General features: G+C 37.9%; 1 protein-coding gene across 4 annotated transcripts in view; it reads right to left on the reverse strand.

The window, feature by feature from the left end:
* galt (galactose-1-phosphate uridylyltransferase) overlaps window positions 1–20643 on the reverse strand; it is a 93266-nt gene that overhangs the window by 6180 nt on the left and 66443 nt on the right. For all 4 annotated transcript variants that reach the window (XM_034312310.2, XM_034312309.2, XM_026942480.3 and 1 more), the window contains one exon: window positions 417–571. In XM_034312310.2, the coding sequence (XP_034168201.2) occupies window positions 417–571 (155 nt within the window). The remainder of the gene's footprint in view (window positions 1–416; window positions 572–20643) is intronic.

The raw sequence follows: 20643 nt of genomic DNA on the forward strand, positions 1-20643 counted from the left end.
AAGCACAAAGTATTAAGCTGTGAGAGTTTTTTTATTCAGCTGAAGCCATTAAGGTATATTGAAAAAAAATCCATAACACTTTGAAAAAATCTACATTTGCCTTATGCTTTTCAAACATAGATATAATAAATAGAGCGCATCTTCTCAAGTCAGTTGAAAGCAAGCATCTGATGTGCAGTTTCTGCAGTATTCTCCAGTTCAGTGGTGGAGTAATTGCTCCAAATTATGATGTTAGGGCAATTCAGTTACTTACAATAAGTGATAACAGTCTGAGCCAGATAAAGTGCAAGTTCTCACAATGCAGAGCTGAATACGATGCAGTAAGAAAGTGTTTTATTTGGCATACCCCAAATGTTACACTGAAATTATTTAGTAGAACACTAAAACCTGAAGCTACAATATTTGACAGCACTGACCTGTTCGGGCGTAAGGTCACGCTGCTCCTGAGCCAGCATTTCATATCCCACCATGAACTTGCGGACAGTAGCCGAACGGAGCAGGGGAGGGTAGTAGTGTGCGTGAAGCTGCCAGTGGCTCATGTCTTCTTCCAGATGACTTCCTGTTGGCGCTCCTAAAGCACACACCAAAAGATACATCGCTATGTTCAGGCTAAACACAAAGCTACAGACCTAACACAAAGATCCCTGCTCCAAATAGTTAAAGATTGTTAGCAGATGAAATCCAACAGCAGTTGGACATGCTGAACAATGCTGGCAGCTTTGTGTTTGTTTATGGTGCAGAAAAGGCAGCCGACTGACAATCATGATAGCTAACATGTTGAATCTATCATTACCGTCTACTGGGAAATGTTTTAAGACTGAATTAGCTGGATATTTGTTACTTTGGCATCTCTGTTATGAATCAAATGCTAATAGTCTAGATAAAATGTACAGGGACAGATAAAAGCTGACACTTTCAGAGCTTCACTGAGCAAGTCAGTCCACTGGGGTCTAGTTAGGGCCCTAATTAACAGCACAGAAACTCTAGCAACCGTCTGCAAATGTCTGTATGCCAGTGGCATGCAAGGAATCTCCTGTAAGGCTTCATGGTTCATACTGAGGTATAAACTAGCCATGAGAACTAGTGGTTTGGCTTTAGTCCCAGCATGCTTATCCCCATAATAATAAATGAAAAGCGTATCATTTAAGTTAAATATGCTTCATCCTGTCTGCTTCAATAAAATGCTTGTTAACATCCTTCAGTGATATTCTTTCCCATTCTCTTTGTTTCTCTCTGACCATATTAGCTCAGTTCCAGGAGTGTTATTGCATCTGGGGCAGACACTGTTCCTCCCAGAAACACATATTCACACTCACGCTCTCACTTGTTGGCTAAGATGACTAACATCTCGAGTTTCCTATCTCTTGTATTGACTTTTCCTGGTTTGTATTTGATTCGGTGTGACTTGTGCACTGTGTGAAGTTATGAGGCGATTGCTGGATGATGGCCATTTTAATTCATGCCAGAGAAAATAATTCTGAGCTTAGCTCCACAGTGGTGCCTACAGTAAATAACGTCTGGAGCTGTAATAACATTTGGCACGACAGCCAAGCATAGCAAGTGATCCAGGCATGAGGAGTTGGTGCACACTCTTTACACACAGTAGTGATGACATCATTGCTAATATAATTAAGAACGAGGTGTTAATTTAGTCATACAGAGAGGTCACGGAGCACAAAATAACCCCTGCTCACTGTCTCTTATGCACTATAATTAACACGATACAGTGCTGATGAAGAATTATGCTTGTAACTTAATGCATTGAGCTCAAGACTCACAAGGGCAATTACAAATGTATATACAAAGCAACTCGATCAAACTAATAAATCATAACGTGCAGTGAAATTTCATATGCTTAAATGACTTCTGTGGAACAATAAACACACACAGATACTGTTTATACTGCTTTACTTAATAAACTCAATTAACAATATGCTTATTTTAAAAATGCATTAAGGAGACAAAAACAGCTATTAAGGAACCATCTGACCATTTAAACTTCATTTACACTAATTGGTGTCCTTTGGATAGAGCAAGGTCCAGGTTGAAGCATAATCAGCCTCAGACTTCCACACAAAGCACTTCTACATTTTGTCGTGTGTATTTTTGTCGGTATGTTTGTATTGGTAGATGTGTGGGTGCGTGTGTTAGTTTATGTTTGTATTCTACAATCTTCCTTTCATAGTTCTTTATACATGGTTGTGAATCGTGAAAGATATTCATGAAAGCACAAGTCTAGATTCTAAAAGATAAATATATATATATATATATATATATATATATATATATATATATATATATATATATATATATATAATAAAATGAAATGAAAATAAAAAAATAAAAAAATAAAAATGAAGGGGACCAGCTTAGTGAGTCGAAATATCCAACAAATGTGATGTCTATTCATGAAAGTGATGTCAGAGTAGGCTGGATTCATTTCTTAAAGCAAAACTATTATGTACTAACTGAGTGGAATGTATTCATGTTTAAAACACGGTATATTTTTATGAGTTTTAAACAACTTGTTGTTTTTTAGGGCTAGTAAAGGCACTGCATTCAAGATATGACCCACACTTGTACACTCAGTATACTCACTTTCTTTTACTAAGATGCTTGTGTCTACTGACACATTACTTCAGACTAGACTGGGCCACTGACAGATGGTTTACGTCTCATTATTCTCACCATTACTGGCCGCATGCATTTGGAGCAGAATAAAATGACATAAAAGTAAAATTCCAGGCCTCAAAAAGTTCCTCATTATCCATCACTAATTAGCAGTGTGAACTTTGGATAATTTGTTAAGAGTTGGTCTGCCTGTAGCATCATTTACTGTTCATTCTCTTTCCCGACTGAGCAGATGAATTCACAACATTGGCCTCCATGCTGTATTATTCAAAATGAAATACATTTCATTACTTAAGGAAAGAGTGGAGCTGGGGTTTGTTATATGATCTCAGAGACGAGCTGAACCGCAGATTGTGTGATTCATATTAGTCCCGCAAGTGAGTCTAAACAGCTTGGGGCTAGAGAATGTGAAAACGTGGTCAAGATACTACAGCATCCAGAATTGACTTAACAATGTCTGCTCACACACATTTTCTTCTTCTTCTACATTTTTTCATGTTCATGTTTTAATTTGTATTGTGCACTCCCGTAGACAAAGGCCTTATTGGGATGAATGGCAAATCTCATGGAGGTTAACACAATTTCGAAAGCATAGACAGAAATTCACACCTATACTCGCGCAGGTCTGGCTGTCACTCCTGAGAAGAAGTCATACGTACAATTTATGGAAAGGTGACACTGGATGAAGTTGCTCATTAGCCACAAACGTGTTACTTGCACAACAGTGGTGGGAGCTAATTATCTCCTTCCCTCCATAGCACATCAGGCTGCCTTTGCTCTACTGAAGACAAAAAAAAGAAACAAAGCAACTTTTTTTGCTCAAATTAATGAGCTCTATTGAAATAGAAAAACAAGGTCTTTTTCACAAGAAGCGACATGTAATGACATCCATTATTAATTGCGACTCCCACATCCCTCGGTCCCTGAATGAAACTATCTTTCTGCAGACCAATTAGCACGCTGGGAAACGGAAGGTAATTGTTGGGCGTCACAAAAAAAGAGGACGATATGAAGAGGCTGTGAGGACAAAGGGCATAGTGTCTAATGTGAAGAACGAGTCTTGGAAGGACAGAGCAAAGGAATTGACGTATATGACATATAAAGAAACCTGAAGCCTAGAGAACAATGGTGTCAGAGAAAGGAAGGGAAGCCTTTTGTAAATGATGAAAATATAGCTCTCTAATTTTCTGTGATAAGAAGCACTTCTTGGGTGTTCTCACTGACTACAGGAAACTTCCTAAAGAATGATTATTTCTATTTTCTTCCCTTCTCAATGCCAATCCGGACATGAATACACACACTGCAAAGAGTGATAGCCGCATGCCAAACTCCAACTGACTGGACCTGTGCAGAATTGAAGGCCAGATATATGCTGTTTTCCAGACGGAGGAACGACCGAAGCTAGCCGAAGGAAGCCAGGCAAGAAATGAGACCAAACACACCTGGGCAGAATGTCACGGCTGAGAACAACAGAGTTATAGAGCGAGTGAGTGAGTGAGTGAGTGAGTGAGTGAGTTTGGCTGTGGAAAAGCAGTCTTCTCCCATCGCCTGTCTGCAGATATATAAGTGAAAGCAAATACGACAAATAAATTGACTGCTTCTCATGCCTTTAAGGCAAGCAGCAATCCCGGCTTCTCCATATTAGTCTTCTACTGGAGGTCAATTACCCGGACACACTGAGAAAATAACTTCTGTTTTAACTTTCGTGACTGCGGTCCGGCTTTGTAAACACAGGCCTAATGAAAATAATTCATGCCCATCTTGATCCAAGGCTTTAAACCCCCTGTGTCTTTCCCAAGGCTGGTAAAAACACCCATGGAGTAAGCTATAACAGACCTTGCAGGATAGCCTGGTCTTGCTCAGAATCTTTACCATGCATAACATGGGCTTATAGCACTATTTCCTCTGAATTACAATTAGCCAAACAGATGGTGTTGTTTTTACAAAAATACAAGGCTAATAACAGGAACAATCGATTCAAAAGGTTGTGTAATGATGTTCCTAATGGGAGTAGGATCAGTAGGATCATCCAGAAGCAATATTAAGCCACTATTTCCTTCAGGTAATGTGATACATTTATATGATAACTACGAGCTCTATACTAATCATACTGAATAATTGTAGTATAGTGTACTTTCCTATGACAAAGAATAATGCTTATTATGGAAAATATGGAAAAGAAACTGTGATTACTTAGAAGGTATAGTGTAAACACATCATATCCTCATTAGAAGTTGTAGCACATTTATTAATATTATATATAATGGTGTAATTTGGATGTTAAGCAATGAACTGCAATTAACGGAATGACTAACACTCGATTTTAGCATGCATTGCTCATAATATAATTTACTACCTAACACATCTCAAATAATGCCCGCGGTATTAATGCTGCAATATTCAGTCTTACTATCACAAATATATTCTAATATATGCAGAGGATGATGGAAATTAATTTAAAATCATCAATGCCAGTGTATTATATGCTGGCAAAAAAACAGGATGGATTTCTTGATTGTTTTTACATGCCGCTACTATCAGCATTGGTTTCTACAATTCTCAAGGCTTCTTTACTCTGCTCTATCACAGGCCTCAAAATACAAACATGGCAAAATCAGCTGGTAAGAGCCCAATGGCAGTAGATATTCATAAACTTCTGCCAAAAAAGTAATGAAGAAATAAAACTTGGAAGTGCCATGTCAAAATTTGATAAACGTGTTGCTAGCAAAGAGGATGAAGTTGGATGCCAAGTTAACTGCATTCCTCCTGGAAACAATTAGTATAAAGTTAATTATTTGGATGCTCCCTGGGCTGCTTATTGTACACTTAAGGCCTTAGAATACTTCATGCGTAGACAACATTTGGCTGGTTTCCGCAAACAATATGACTTAATTGTGGAGCAAACAGATGCATTCCAAGATGAAGGACTTTGAGGAGTGGCAATCTTCTTCCTTTTCATGGAAACTGTCATGAAATTTCAAAAGTGCCACTGCAGTACTGGAACACTCATAAATGATGGCCAGTGCGTATGCACGCTTGTAAGCTTGCCAAGGTGGCTTTGTCTTATGCAACTCTCACAGATGTTCTCTCCACATTATGCAAGGATGCAGAGGCATTTACCTGAGCACAAGCTTCGGAATCTTCCTGTGAAATTACGTGTTAGGTTCTTGGTTAGGCCAAGAAGCAACCAAACAGTTGCAATGCTATCCTACTTCACCGTGTTATGCCAATTTTACCCACTGCTGCTTTAACCATAAAACATATGCTTTGGCTTTTTCCAAAATGCTGTGCAAGCTTGTCTTTGCAAAACACAGCTCTGTTCATCCACATCACACACCTCACATGTTAAACAGCCTTTACTAGACTGCTCTCCAAGTCCAAATCAACACCCTACAGCTAAGAGCACCATGGAGAATTTCCAAAGAACTGTACAGAGCATGAAGGAGAGAACTATACAAATATTACACTGTGAGCTAATCTGACCACACATCTGGTTTCTGAACAGTAATATATCAAGATAGAACCCTGGATATTTAGCTTAATATCATTCACAATGTGGCAGAGAGCTGTTTTGTTTGGAGAGTATGAAACATATTTATATATTAATTTTGACAGGTTCCTGTTAGGTAAAACACATAGGAAGTCATTTTAAAAACACTCTTGGAGACAAACAGGATGTTGCATGCAGCTGAGAGAAGCGGCAGAGAATTTCCCCCCACTGTTTCTTGGCTTGCTTGCACAGCAAAATACAAAGCGGAAAGCGAGACATGAGGGAGTGTTTGGTCAGGGCTGAAATTCTCCACCACTCTGCACTTCAGCCTAAGCATACCTGAGGTTTTTAAAAAATTAAAGGCCCCAGTAATAGACCCCAAACAGAGCAACCTGCCTGCAATGGAGCCTTAAATGGATCTGAGCTGGAATCAGCTTAATAGCTGTGTAAGGCTAATTTCGTATGCCTGAATGCCTATTTAAATAAGCCTGACTAAGGCCCATTATAGATGTCAGCATCACATTTACAGGGATAATTCATCTGCCAGCGATGAAATGGCCTGTGGATCTAAATGACTGAGGGTTATGGTGGGTAAAAGATGTGACCCTCCATCAGAAAAGGAGACTCATATGGACAGACGCTGGTGGTGAGAAAATCGCTTCACATGATTGGGGTGTTCAAGTCTAATCAAGTGCAAATAATGGACTAAGATTACACTTACACTGGCTGTTTAAATCTGCTGTGCAAAAAGGATGCAGTTTGAAAAACTTACCAAAAACTAAGCCTAACCCTTTGATATCCACTGTATCTGTATTGTATGTAGTGACAACGTACAGATCAGCCATACCACTTATTCTTCACCTATCTACAATTGTACTAATCTATATCTGTTTCTGTATCAATGTCCCTTTTTTGACTGAAGCCCCTGAACATACAAGCAGGATCAACAACAACTTACAAATTGGAAAACTGGTGGCTTTGTTATGCTGTAGAGAGCATTTTGCTGGCACAGTTTGGCTCCACTTGTTCCCTTAGAGTGAAGAGTCACCACAAACAATTTCTTCTGACTGATCATCTTTATCCGATGTTAACAACCTCTATCCTACTGGGAGAGGTCTCTTCCAGGATGACCCCGCCCCAATCCATAAGGCATGAGGGCTCACTGAATGGTTTGATGAAGATGAACATGATCATATGCTATGCCTTTCACAGTCACCAGATACCAATCCATCTGAACACCATTTGGAGATTTTGGAGCGACATGTTCTCTACCACAATCAACACCAACGGAGGGAATATTTTTTGGAATAATAGTGTCATTCTCTCAAGCACAGTTCGTGAAACTTGTAGAATTGATGCCAAGCTGTTCTAGCAGGTTGTGGTGATGCAACACCTTTATTAACCAACTTTCAATAGATTTTTCCTTTAATTTGTCACCTGTAGCGTGTCACCTGTCACTTTGTCATCTGTAGCTTCCATACTAGTGGTTTATGAAGTTAAAGACCAGATGTACATCTGTGTAACTGCACTTGGGACTACTTACTAAGTGCTCTGCATGAGGCACAAATTGTGGTTTAAAAGCCATTGTGAAATGGTGGAAATAGTAAGAGCTTGAAGAGGAAATCCAAATTCAGTAACAAAGATGAATGTGTTAATAAATTAAAATTCAATTCTAATTAAATGATGACTTTTGTGTAGGAAAACAGTGTTGAGGACATTAATATGTCTGATAGGACATTAGATTCTCCATTTGAATGAAAATAAAAATAGCAAAAATTGCCATAATTCTGTAGGAAAATGGTTCTGGCAACACTGGCTAAGCTGCTATAGTATAATCATCCACACTTCCTATCTGCACTTCAACTACATGCACTTACACTACATGCTTAGGCTTGTTGTACGCCAGTTTCTTTTACAACACTCACATATTTTCATGCAGAGTGTGGCCCAATTTCAATACATCAAGCCCTAGGCATTTAAAATCAATATGCTGTATACACATGCAATGCATTCATAAGAATTTAACCTCTGTTACAATGTTTTTATGCATCTATGAAATCTACGCTCAGAATTTATACATAGTATTTCTACTGAAATCTACACTCAGAACATTTTTGTGCAGATATAGAAGAATAATTAATCAAATTTGACAATTCCATCATTTAAAAATCATCATTTAAAATCATTATACTGGAGTTACTGGGTTGCCATTCAATTTAAAGTCGGCTGTTAAAAGAAACCACAGCACTGATCACACCAAACCAATACTTCCACAAATGGAAAGTCTACAGCTAACAGGGAACAGGGAGAAATTGAAAAACATGGTCCAAAGTTCTCTTTGGCAGCTATATTCTGCTGTGAGTTTCCAACAAATAGCTTCATATCCAGAAAGTATCTGTGACCTTTTGTGTTGTCCATATGGGCGGGAGAAAAAAAAAAGGGTGCTGTGGCCGTGGCTCTGTAGTGGAACGTTTTCTTCAATGGATAACGTGGCAACAAGTGAAGCAAAACTATCAGTGAGGTTACTTTGGGAATGTAGACAAAATAAAGGTCTTCTCCATCTCTCTCCATTACATTGAAGGTTATCTGGTGGCACAGGCCTGACTGTTATCTGTCAGTTCTGAGCACTGGCTTTTTCTTCCTCCCAAATCAGTCACTTTAGACAGCTGAGCATTATTTTTTTTTTTTGGCTTTTGTTAGGCTCTGTTTCTTATTGTTTTGGCCCTGTCATTGGTCTGGTACTCACTGTGTTCACCTGTTTGCTGTTAGCTCTTTTATTTCTCAAATTAGTTTGTCTATGCCTATATACCCTGCTGTTTTTGTGTTTCATTGCAAAGTCTTACCATGCAATTTTGTATTGTTTAGATCCAAACCCTGTTTTCTTGTTTGTGTGTCCAGTTTTTCAACTTTATATCAGTTTTTGACTTTGATTATGGATGATCCAAGTTTACTGTTGCCTACTTACTAACAAACAAGTAACAAACTTGTCCTGTCCACCCATTACAACTACCCATTACAACATGAGTCCAATAGCCAATCCACTTACCGGCATGTTTGTGGAAGGTGGAAGGAAGCTGGAGAACCCGTAGGAGTCCCTTGCTGACATTGGGAAAACATGTGAAACTACACGCAGACAGTAGCCTGAGCTCAAGATCAAACCAGGAACCCTTGAGCTGTGAGACAGCAATGCTATATGCTGCATCACCATGCCACCCAACTATATACAGCATGTTTTAACTACATTTATATTGTATGTGTCATCTTTATGGAAAGTTAATAAGAATTATAGTTGATTAAAGGAATCATTAACTCTGTTAAAGCCTCCACCATCATCCAGCTGTTTCTAAATCATCTTCAATAGAGTGGATCGTGTTTACTTATGTCTTTTGTGTCTCTATGGGCTCTGTTTTCATAGAGGCATATACATTTTTGGCTTATTTATACAGGCGTTTTTTTTTTTTTTTTCCCTGTTTTCTCACAGTTGCTATTTTCCTAGACAGAAATGCATGTGTCTGTGCTCCTGTGGGTGGAGCTGCACATCAAAGGGTATTTTCAGGAAAAAAAAATAATAATAATAATAATTCTAACCTGTTTCTTATATTCCAGTTTGGCAGATGTGGATGTACAACATCAACCTACTTCAATATTAACAGACTACATCACTCAACTAATAAATATAACTCAGAAAGAACAACTCAGTTGTGAATCAGCTGATGCATCATTAGGCACAGACCATCAAAACTTCTTCAATCATTGAGTAAGTGAGGGTTCTTAGTTCTTAGTTTCAAGGTTCTAAGAGGCTCTACTAAGAGTAATAATTCATAGGAAAACACTTTAAGGTTTTTTTTTCTTTAATCGCACCAATCAATGCCACTATCATGGATTATTTAGTGTCATAACACTATAAAAGCAGCTCTAACAGTAGTGCCTTCTGTAATTAAAATCACGGGTTTATATTAATATTGATTTCTATAGTAACAGCTAACTCACAGGGAACTGTAAGGCAGATGCTTGAGAAAATCTAAACCTAATAACAAATGGACTAAAATGTGTTTTAATTAGCAAAGAAAATCAAATAATAGTTAATGGTGTTAATATTAAGTTAATAATTAAGCTTTCTGTTAGGAAACTTTAACTTTTATGGAAAGAGTGTCAGTGTCAGTGTTGACAGTTTTCCACCATGGGAAAGTCCTCAGGGCTTTGTGCTTTCCCTGTAATGTGACAAGCTGCATTATTTTTGTCTTATTAACTTCAAGACAAAGAAAGAGAGGCTGGTGAGGGAACAACTGTTTATAGCTGCTCTAGCCTAAGTGATACCAGGACCTAACTTGTTTCATTGATGTTTCACAACACTAAATGTAACTATAAACTCAAAAAGTATGATATTCTTTCATAAATAAAGAATTGTAATCATTGGCAAATTGCAACATGTAAGTAACTCAACATGTTTAACATTGACTAGCATCACACCATGATTATTTACCTATAACAGCATGCCCTGTCATGGTTTATTCCTTACTTAGTATTGTAATCACAAAAATAAGGGCTTTGTAAGAGTTATTATTTGAACATTGTTTGGAATTTGCTGTGAGGAAAGGGCAGAACAGAGGAGAGGGCAGTATGTATCAAAGGCTGTACACTGTACAACTGGTTTGTTTGCGCAAATGGAAAATGGGTTATGGGAAATGACTTCCATGATTCAACTGAGATACCGTTACATAATTTACATGCAATGTACTCTAAAATATAAACATATTAAAAAAAGCTAACTGGCATGACTTAAATCAATCAATTTTACAGCTTTGTACAAACATGGCTAGTACAGCACCTGGCATCCATTTACATTTTAATATTGTTTTTGTAATAACGGGTTTATGAAATTATAATAGAGGGGAGATTTTGATCATGTACTGACGCGTAAAGTTCATGTGTAGCAGGTTACACAAAGCTGAGGAGGATGTGGAAATCCTCAAGAAAGATTCTTAGTTCCCCTGGAGTACGATATATTTTATATATGACTCATTTCACCAAACACCTTGTTCATGACAGCACAGTACTAAACACATAGAGGATTTATATTATAATCAAGATTTGAAAAAGTGAAAAACAGCTGCCATTTTAATCCTAAGATTCATTATTAACAATGCCATCTGAACAGGTGTAAAAAGGGCATCTGGGGTGCTCAATAGCCCAATAACAAGAACCACTTGTAGATGAGATCAACCAATCAGAGGCTGCTGGGTATTTGACACAACTACAGCGAACACAAGGAGACAGTGCCGATTTCACATGGTGATGTCCATAATAACATGTTTACACATCCTCTGAGACAAAACTCTGTCATCCAGAAAAAAAAAAAAGCAGGACGAGCAAGATTCTGCAGGACCCCAGACGTTTGTGGTATACGTGATCATATGTTCTTTGCATTGTTTATATGAGTTAGTGTTTTGAATATAGAGAGAGCATTACTGCATCATTTACAATTATATATATATATATTTGGAACTGACAAGAGTCCATTCATTTCTTTCTAGAAAAATTAACATTGCATAATATTGTGGCATATGTGACTATAAAGTGGCTTTATACCTAAAGGTGTTATTGTAATATCCCTTTTATTTAGCCTATGGGATTGCCCTGTTCTGATTTTGCCATTTGGGAAGTAATAGACACATGAGTCAACTACATACAGCAAGTAGTAGCAGTTAAAAAACTTTTTTTTTTTTTTAATCACTACCATCTTAGAGAACAAATAAAAGCCTTCTCTGTTCAGAAAGAAAAAAAATGCTAACTCTCCATCAGTCCTGAATCTGTTCTTCCTTTTCTAGTATAATATTTGACTCTTTCACTCTCTCACTGTTTGTTTCATTCTCACTTACACTTACTCTCTCATGATTGGTTGCCAGCTCTTGCCTATCACAATGTAGTTTGACTTCTTTTATGCTTAGATTGGAGTATGATGTGGTCTGATGTATCTAACTGGGTGTGTACGAGTACACAATAAACCAGTGTTACTAGCTACTCTATCATTCCATTTGATTCTTTTTATGCAGATCAAAGATATGTTTGTAATTATGCAAGTTAGATATAGTATATAATACAATTCCGGCCCTGTATATTATTTTATAGAGTATAATTGCAAATAAAATCTCTATTGGTCTATCACTATTGGTCAGAAATATCATCATTAGATTTTTACCATTCAGCCCTACTCACGACTGACTGTAAAAAAAAAAAAAAACTCGAGCATTGGAACTGCTTGTACTACATGCCTCTAATCCTTCCTGACCTTCATGATAAATCATCACAGTTGCCAAAATGGACACTGTAAAAATCCACGCTTTGAACACTTTTATTGATTTTCTTTCGAGATATTTAATGGATTGACTCTGCTCATATCAATGACTCGATTGCAGCCATTACATTAATTGAAAAACTACACAGAAAGCCTCTCCTTTTGTAAACGACCATGAGTAGGATTTGACAAATGACTGCTTCATGCAATTATTCAATGGGTGAATAAAGGCAATAGGAGCTAGATGGCTGATCTCGCAGGAACAATCACCCCAAATAATCTTTAATAACCATTCAAGTATGTGAGAGACAGATAGAGAGAAACAAGAGAATACTTGACATTGAGGAGAACAATTGAAGTGGATATGAGAGATGTGAAAAGCATGAAATCATTTTACTGAAAAAAAAAAAAAAAGTCCTCCATTCATTTCGGGGCTGAAGGTTGGGGAGAGAGACAAGTGTTCCCTGAGATTATATTCTTGGTCCTTGTGTTGAACTTTGTGGACAGTTGATATCACCACATAATTCTTGAAAATTACTCCACCTCATTCCACACACAGCTTAATAACCAGCATTAATACACTAAGTGTGACAGAGCCGGAAAACATCAAATGGTGATGGACTTTTCAATGTTACATTCTTTACATGATTTACTAAGATCTCATACAACAGGTTCTAATTTGGGTGTGCAATCGATAAACTGTGTTTGTGCTGTAAGTTATTAAAGCTAATAATAACTCATGCTCACTCATGCTAATATGTTACTGTTTATATAGCAAGGGCTAATTCACAGGGTTGTGTCTCTAAACCTAATAATAACAAATTAGAACACATGCTTGCTATTTAACAAATAAGAATGTATAGTTGACATGGTGAAGTTTGGATATGTTTAACATTTATGGAAGGAGTCTCCAGTGCCAGCGCTTTGTAAAAATCAGAGGTTTTGAGGTTTCTCACTAACACGACAAGCTGCGTTTTTTGTATTATTAACTTCAAAAAGGAGGAAAAAAAGAAGATGGTGGTGAAGATGACCCACAATATTTAATGTAACTATAAGTGGTATAAAATGAATGACATGTCATTTGTTAATAAATAAATAAATAAATAAATAAATAAGAAACTGTAATCATTGGCAAATTGCTGTAGAGGATGAAAACATGCTGTTATTAGAAAATTTTCTTACAACAGCATGCCTTAAAGTCTTTTATTCCTTAGATACACACTGTGTGGCCAAAAGTATGTGTAATAGTCTCCACTCTTCTGGGAAGGCTTTCTAGTATATTTTGGAGCGTGGCTGTGGAGATTTGTGATCATTCAGCCACAAGAGCATTAGTGAGGTCAGGCACTGATTTTGGGAGAGGAGGTCTGGCGCACAATCGGCATTCCAGTTCATCCCCGAAGGTGTTCAGTGGGGTTGAGGTCAGGGCTCTGTGCAGGCCACTCAAGTTTTCTACACCAACCTTAGCAAACCATGTCATGGGGCTCACTTTGTGCACAGGAACATTGTCATGTCCGAACATGTTTGGGCCTCTTAGCGCCAGTGAAGGAAAACTGTAATGCTACAGCATACAAAGACATCCTATACAATTGTGTTTGGGGAAGGCCCACATATGGGAGTCAGGCGTCCACATACACATTTAGCCATATAGTGTATTATCTAACTGAATATCTAATATGGAACTTTCACACAGTAATATAAAGTCAACATTTTGATAAGCCTTAGTAAACTGTATAAATGTGTCATTAACTGACAGAAATGGCTATTATACATTTAACATCCAATCAGTTGTGTTAATTAGCACACGCAAACGCTGTCCCAGAAATCGCTTTCAGGATGTAATAAATTGCACTGTGGCTGCAAGCTAATTCATTTTTGTGGCTGCAAACTAATTCATTACCCCATCCTGTATTTTTCCCCTTTAGGTAGAAACAGACCAAACTGTATATTAATTATAGATCCAGTAACAGACTGTTTTCATCATCTAAGAAGATATGAACAAGCTTTTACACACACAAATTCTGAATGTAGACTGTTAAAAAACATTACAGATAACCATATTAGTAAGTGCTATAGACACATGTTTACTAGCAGTGTCTGTAAATTCAGGTTCATTAAATGAATCTCTCAGCTGGAGATTATAAAAGTGGCATCAATTAATCCATTTTGGGTTAAGAGCAAAAATAAAGAGTTTTACTGACAAAATATTAAACTGAACAGTCAAGTGATAAATAAATGATTCGATCATGTATTTAAGAGATCCTTGTTAACATTCAGTGCTGATTTTAAAAAGTAGTTATCTGACTAATTCTGACTCTGCATTTTTTAATATTCATGAACAAAGAAAGCATGCTTGTACTCGTTATTAAATAATGGTTTATAAATTTCCATTGCCGCAGCTGTAATTACAGCTTTGCAGACATCACAGCCAAGTGAATTCATAATGATCTTAAATGCACTTGCTGTTTTCAAGTTTCGGGCCTATGCACCATGACAGCAACTAAAACAGATTAAAACACACTGCGGCTATAGCAACACACTGCAGCAAAACAAAACAAAAATGAAAGAAGAAGAGACTAGAGCAACGTCTTAAGATACAGATAATTATTTCTGCATGGTCATACCATTATCAAAGTCTTTGAAAAGATATGTAGACTACAATTTGCGAACTGAGTGTGTAGCTCAGGACAGTTATTTGTAATGGTCACCAGAATTTCTTTAGGGTCCCTGAAGGACTAGTGGTTAGGCCATGGCGCTCTCACCACCGTGGCCCGGGTTTGATTCCCAGCCAGGGAACCAACCCCGCACATGACAGTGCACTCCCAGTGCTGGTCCCAAGCCCAGATAAAATTGGGGAAGGTTGTGTCAAGAAGGGAATCCGGCATTAAAACTGTGCCAAGTCAGATATGCGGATCAGTGATCCACTGTGGCAACCCCTAATGCAGCAGCCAAAAGACCAACAACAACAACCAGAATCTCTTTCAACCAGAGGAAGTTCTGTTACTGTGTTACCGTGTGTATGCTACGCACATAATGTCCTATGTCTTGTGTCATTTTGCACTAACGTGTTATATGTTTACACCTGAGGCTAGCTAAATTACATTTCATTATACTGTACACCCCTGTAAATGTCTGATGATAATAAAGTTGAATTGAATTGAATTAAAAAATCTTAATTGTTACTGATTTTCACAAAGAAATCTTTATTTGGAATGCTTACTTAAACAAATTGTGCTTCAAACAGGAGACATACCACTTTTACAGAATCATGAACACATGTAAGTGAAAACACAAACTAAACCGTGCAAAATTAAAAGCAGTGTAAACTCCTCTGCTAGCACTGTTAATACCGCTATACTGTTAAACATATCGAGAGAAAATAAAGTTGCTAGCTGACTTGAATAATATCTTTTATGTGTGATGTGAAGAGAAAAGTAAAAAAGTAAGAAAGTCATTTGGCTAGGAGCTGTTGTGTTTTCTTTTCGCATCACACAAGAGTGCAAACGCAATGTGCTGCCTTACACACTTTCTCAGAAAAGGATCTTTGATCTGTATTAAAGCTCTTAACTAGCTAATTACATTTATATTTTACATTTACATTCACATTTATGGTATTTGGCAGACACCCTTATCCAGAGCGACTTACAGAAGTGCTTTGAAGTCTCTGTCAATAAATACATCCTGATACTGGTTCACTAGGTCATGGACTAAGAGTACCATTAACTCTGTTGGGGAGGCAATATAGCAAGACAATTTTCGCTAAATTAAGTACTTCAGGAAGAGGTAGGTCTCTAGACGTCGTTTGAAGACTGCCAGTGACTCAGCTGTTCGGATATCTAGGGGAAGTTCATTCTACCACCTAGGTGCCAGAACAGAAAAGAGCCTTGATGCATGCCTTCCTTGTACCCTGAGAAATGGTGGGACCAGTCGAGCAGTGCTAGATCGGAGAGACTGAGGTGCAGTGCAGGCCGTGATAAGTGCTTTGAGATAAGTGGGTGCTGGTCCATTTACGGCTTTGTAGGCAAGCATCAGTGTTTTAAATCTCACCACGCTTTATTACATTAAAGAAAACTGGCTACCTACCATTTTTAAGCCTAGTTATTTAGGCTTCTGGGCATCCAAAACAGGTGCACACTGGTGCTTTCATTCGTGCTACAGAATAGCTAATGGATTTGTTATGATTTGTCCATCCCTGTGTAGCACAGAAAAGATTTTTACTGAGGCGTTATCAGTGCTGATGCTGTACATGTTGCTGATACTGGATGGCAGTACTATAAAGCAGGAGGAAAGAACAATGGCCAGCAGAGTGACACACCGAGCTCAGAAAGTTCAGCTCCTACTGAAGCAAGGCCGCATTTGTTCTTCAATTTCCTCCATAAAATATTCTCTCATGCTCCTGTCAAGTCTCACCATGTCCTATTAGGAAAACAGATGGCTGGAAAGGTGCAGGAATTAAAATATAAAACACAAGCCATCGAGCTGATGAAGTGCTCTTTTCAACATGGTCGAAAGTTTATAGAGGTGACTAAAAAAAACACACACACACACACACACTTTAGTGAGGGACAAATTGTGTTATTTCCTGGCTTCACATAAAACACAAAAACAGCGAAACATACAACATTAAGTATGAGAAGATACAAGCCTGGGAAACTTGTGTGCTGAGTTTAGATTTGTTGGCTCCTATCAAATACATGCTTGTCAGCCTTATGAAGAAGGAAAGGTACCCAAAAAAAAAAAAAAAAAAAGTATGATTCAAGGGAACTTTGGGCCATATTTCCAAAGCGCTAATAGTCACATCAAGCATGAGCACACATTCAAGGGCCTTTAATATTCTGCTGGTCACTGGTGCACACTAAAGTTCCTGCTTGGTAGGAGACATTTTATAGCCCCATTAGGTGTAAATGATGAATGTGGCTGAGTCTTTGAGAAGGTGCTAGCTTTCTTAACGTCCGCACAAAAAAACCGACCACCCTGAAACACATTCTTTACCCTGTCTATTGAATGCAATAGTCGTGAACAAACGTGACCTACTGAGCAGATCGTCTGCGAGCATGAAGTGTCACCAGATGTGTCATTTTGATAAATTGCTCCCCACATGGAACACATACTAATATCTGCGAGAGCAGAGTAAAAACTATCCGCTCTGACAGCCGGAGAGAGGCTATTTAGTAAAGCTATAAAACACAGGTTAAAACGGGCTTCCCATTTGATTTAGTGTGTGAGAAGTCATATGAAATCTGACTGCTGCCCGAACTGTCAGATGTTTTTAAGGTGGAAACGCTTCATTGACTTCAATTTCTGGGTCAAGAAATGTCACTGGGTTTTGCACATAAATAGCATGAATGAATGAATGAATGAATGAATGAATGAATGAACACACTTTATGTGAAACCACGTGCAAAAATTTGTGTAAACTATGTCTTTCTTAAGTGCAATCCAGTTATTGTCTTCCATCATAAATGAATAACAGAGATTTGTCCTGGAAACGGAGCAGCTCCTGCTGTGCTAAAGACCGTCTGTGGCACTTAGGCCTGACGTGGGCATAAATTAAATCCTTGTTATGATCTCTGTAAGCAAAAATAGCAGGTAGCATTATTCAATAATTCCTCCCCCTGCTGGGCACCAAAGCAGCTCTCAGAGTTATAGCTCCCTTGCATCGTTGTGAATTTGAGACGTTTATTATGTTCCATTGAGTCATGATGAGGGGAAATGATGACATTTCTGTGTAATCTGTATGAACAAGGACCAATCTGGCAATATCTAATAATGGAAATTATATTTTAATCAAAAATGCATTTGTTCATTGAGGTAAAACAGGGAATCATACACTGATACAAGTCTTGAATCCAGTTTCCCTCTATTTTTTGTTATAGCTGACTTTATTTGCTAAGGTGGGCGGCTCTGTGTTAGCATGAAACATTTTACAAAGCCCTCATACGGCTCATTTAATTAAGTTTAAGAGGCCTTTAAAATCTGTGCCTTTTCATAAAATATCTTCTTCAGTTCTCCACAGAAACACTTTTTTTCTGCCATTCAGTCATTAGTGCCACAGCATTAGAACACACCTGGTTTCAAAATACATCCTGAATCTCACCATGTTTCACTTGATTTTTTTTCTTCACAGTTTCAGTATGACACTGAACCAATAACTTACTAATTTAGCTCATGAGATTCAGTGTTTTTATCTGTTAGCAAGCTATTGAGTTCTGTTTTTAGCAGTAAGCAGGCTTCTGATTTCTGCTTTTAGCAATTAGCTAAAAAAAATAGGTTGTGTATTGTTCTAATTATTATTGTTCAGTATAGTTTTAAGCAGTTAGCAGGCTATTAAGTATTGTTTTAGTTGTTAGTAGGTTATTGCTGAGTATTGTTTTTAGCTTTTAGCAGTCCATTGCTGAGTATAGTTTTAGATATTAGCAGACTATTGTCCAGTACAGTTTTTAGATGTTAGCAGGCTACTGCTGAGTATTGTTTTTAGCAGTTAGAGGGGTGCTGTCGTTTTTAGATGTTAGCAGGCTAGTGTTGAGTATAGTTTTCAGATGTTAGCAGACTATTGTTGAGTATAGTTTTAGATGTTAGCAGACTATTATCGAGTATAGTTTTTAGATGTTAGCAGACTATTATCGAGTACAGTTTTTAGAATTTAGCAGGCTATTGTTGAGTATAGTTTTTAGATGTTAGCAGACTATTTTCGAGTATAGTTTTAGCTGTGAGCAGGCTATTGTCAAGCATCTCAACGTGCTCAGTGTTTTGATGCTAACCCGATCCTCACAGGGCCACTAGCACAGAATGGAAGCTAAATTCTTGTTGTGTGGTTGACCAAAGTAATTCTAAGCAGCTCGATGCTATGCTAACAATTATAATTCTATAATAGTGTTTTTATACAAGCCTTTTAAGGCCTTACAGAATTTGGTAATAACTTAAAACATTCTCACTTTTCATGTGGTCATTTGAGCAAAGTCAAAGAGGCAGTATAAAATTCAGCATTTTTATGATAATTTTACCATGCATGGATCAATTTTATACAGCCCTTATATGGTTCATTTAATTACGTTTAAAAGGCCTTTAAAATTATTCATGCATTTTTATAAAATGATATGTTCACCAGTACTCCACAGAGACACTTTTCTGCCTTGTTAAACCAGTGGTCATTCTCAAGGACTCTGCTGTACATGTGCACTAATATGACTTACTTTTCTGAGCTAGACAACCTAATAAACTGTGGGATTTTCAGAAGATGGCTTCTTCTTTTTACCTGGATTTTTTAACTTTTAAATCACACCTGGGTAGTTATACGAGTGAGGCGATGCATTCTTGAATCAGCCTCGCTACCTTGTACACACAACAAATAAAGCAGCATGAATCATTGGCATGATGGATGCTGTGAGCATCGGCGCATGCTGCGTAAAGCAACAGCCAGGCATGTCAGAGATGTAATCAATCCAGTAGGTGTGCGGCCGATTACACCAACAAAGACTAATGAACATCAAAGACAGTGAAGCATAACAGACAAGAAACAGTGGCACGTCGAAATACTAGTGAAGTGCTGGAGAAAGAATAAAAGAATGGGTTCAAATCCCAAATATTAAACTGGATGCGTGCTGTTAAAGAACGTCTGCTATGGTATTGGCTTAAAGCGGAAGACAGGAATTTCAGGAGCAAAATGTTGCCCCTCACCTTTCCTTCTTGAGTGAAAATCTCAGGCTTAGCAGGTGACAGCTGTCAGATCTACAGCTTGACGTGTAAGCTGCCATTCACGCTCCGAGTAGAAGGACTGATTGTGCCGTGGCCAGCCGAGTGAGGAGGTAACAAGATAGCAGATTAAATCGCCCTTCTCTCCTCACCCCACTGTGGCAGCCCTGCTACAACAGGCTTCCTGAAAGCGTGGCTCTGGTGCAAAGTGTCAATCACATACTGCTATCATTTATCCTGTCTGCTGGCAAAAGAGTGATGTTCGCAACAGGCACGTCAGACGGAGAATCAGAAATGCCTGCACAGAAAACTTTATCCTGAACATTGATATCTGTATTATTCTCAAGGAGAGTATCATTTTCAAGGTCACTTCAGAATAGAATGTCTATAACATTCAAATATAATGAGAAATGAAGATATAACACACAGTGGGCTCTAATTTCATAGAGTCGCATGGTCGCAATCATGGTATAAATTGTGTTATCCTTTTATCAGCTAGTTGCCATCCAGTGGCCATAAACAGACACACTTACAGTTA

This window comes from Pangasianodon hypophthalmus, chromosome 17 (assembly GCF_027358585.1).
Source record: "Pangasianodon hypophthalmus isolate fPanHyp1 chromosome 17, fPanHyp1.pri, whole genome shotgun sequence".
NCBI lineage: Eukaryota > Metazoa > Chordata > Actinopteri > Siluriformes > Pangasiidae > Pangasianodon > Pangasianodon hypophthalmus.